General features: G+C 55.1%; 1 protein-coding gene across 1 annotated transcript; it reads left to right on the top strand.

The window, feature by feature from the left end:
* Nucleotides 1-434: 434 nt before the first annotated feature.
* On the top strand, nt 435-1,286 carry LOC148378451 (janus kinase and microtubule-interacting protein 3-like). Its single transcript, XM_088367889.1, has 3 exons — nt 435-502; nt 722-784; nt 871-1,286. The coding sequence occupies exons 1-3, from the start codon at nt 443-445 to the stop codon at nt 994-996; spliced, it is 249 nt and encodes an 82-aa protein (XP_088224015.1). The 5' UTR covers nt 435-442; the 3' UTR covers nt 997-1,286.
* Nucleotides 1,287-1,711: the final 425 nt, after the last annotated feature.

Genomic DNA, 1,711 nt, shown 5'->3' with positions numbered 1-1,711 from the left:
CTTGTCTTTTCACACCGACAGAACCCCCGACACGGAACCCGAAGAGGTAGCCCGCCATTTCTGCCAGCGTATTGGCACCAAACATTCCTCTTCAGCCTGGAATCGGACTCGTCTTTGCGTCGCGGGTGCTTTGTCGCCGGTCTGACTGATTCTGGTACTAGTGCTGTGTTGCATTGGTGTGTGCATGAAGAGGCGGAGCTTCGCTACCGCCAGCTGACGCAAGAATATCAAGCGCTGCAACGAGCCTACGCTCTGCTAGCCCAGACCAGCGAAAGGGGACTACGACGCCGAGAAGGAGATCAAGGTGGCGCCCCTTCCCGCAACCCCCGGCCGGGTCGCAGCCTCCCCGTTCTCACCCAGCCTCGGGTGTTCTCTGGTCTGAAAGGAGGAGGAGGAGCCTCCCTCCTCCTCCTTTCAGACCAGAGAAAAGCTGATGGTAGAAATGGGTCACTATCAAAGCAGAGTAGCAGATCTGGAGTCAGCGCTGAAGCAACAAGGACAGGTAAGCTCATCAATGAGCACACCTTTTTCTCAGACAAAATAGCTACATTCTTCAGTCACTCATCCGTCTGGCATTACTGGACCAACCCCCCCCCCCCCCCCCCCAAACGTGGCTGGGAAAATGCGGAGAAAAGCAAATGTCATTTTCCAGTCAACCAAAGAATTTGTGGATGAAAATGACACAACATTCCAAAGCTGTCCACGCGTTTGTCTCTTCTAGAATGTCAAGTGGGTGGAGGAGAAGCAGCTGCTGCGTCAGAGCAATCTGCAGTTGGCCGAAAAGGTGACGGAAAGAAAGGCGCTGGGCGGAGTCGCTTGGCGTCACACCTGTCGGGAAGCCCCGCAGATGAGGTCTGACTGTCTTTTCAGGTCAGGCGGATGGAGGCGGAAGAAGCGCGTCTGAAAGAGCACATCCAGGATATCCGAGACCAAAACGAACTGCTTGAGTTCCGCATCCTGGAGCTGGAGGTGGGAAGACTCGCACAAGCGTGTTGAGGCCAGAGATGTGACGGACGGACGGACGGACGGACGGACGGATGCATGCCTCTGCCTTTCAGGAGAGGGAGTGGCGCTCCCCCGTCTTGAAGTTTCTGCAAGTCCGTTTCCCAGACGGCCTCAGCCCTTTGCAGATCTACTGCGAGGCCGAGGGCGTGAGCGTACGTAAGGCGTCCCTCGCAACCCTAACCTTAACCCGAGGTCCCAGAACACCTTACATTGCTCCTTGCGCCTTTCCCCCGGACATCGTCATCAGTGATCTGATGAAGAAGCTGGACATCCTGGGCTATAACGCCGTAAGTGTATGTCGAACTCCTTATGTTCGCACTCCACGAGACTCGGCGGCTCAAATGTGACTTTTGGAAGGCTTTGCGCTGAAAGAAGCTTGTTGACGCTGTGCCTTTGGGCTCTTGCAGAATCTCACCAACGAGGAGCAGGTGGTCGTGATTCACGCCAGGACCCTTCTCACCCTAGCCGAGAAGGTAACGCGCACGTCCACGCACGCTCTCGCATTCTGCTTATGTGACAGCAGCCTTTCCTCAGTGGTTAGAATACATCAAAGTGACCAAGTCAGCACTTCAACAGAAGATGTTGGACATTGAAAGTGAGAAGGTAGACAGACACGCGACATCAGCCAAGGGGAACTCCGGCAATGTGCCCCAACAATTCTGACCTTGAGCTGTGCTAGGATATGTTCTGCAAGCAGAAGGGCTAC

This window comes from Syngnathus floridae, unplaced genomic scaffold (assembly GCF_059516105.1).
Source record: "Syngnathus floridae isolate MCC-2025c unplaced genomic scaffold, RoL_Sflo_1.0 HiC_scaffold_44, whole genome shotgun sequence".
NCBI lineage: Eukaryota > Metazoa > Chordata > Actinopteri > Syngnathiformes > Syngnathidae > Syngnathus > Syngnathus floridae.
This window is presented reverse-complemented; position numbering and strand designations above follow the sequence as displayed.

Bases quoted from the DNA above. Each gene is read 5' to 3' on its own strand.
- LOC148378451 (XM_088367889.1), top strand. From the start codon at position 443: ATGGGTCACTATCAAAGCAGAGTAGCAGATCTGGAGTCAGCGCTGAAG. The intron at 503-721 runs GTAAGCTCATCA...TGTCTCTTCTAG, and splicing joins CGCTGAAGCAACAAGGACAG to AATGTCAAGTGGGTGGAGGA. The intron at 785-870 runs GTGACGGAAAGA...CTGTCTTTTCAG, and splicing joins ATCTGCAGTTGGCCGAAAAG to GTCAGGCGGATGGAGGCGGA.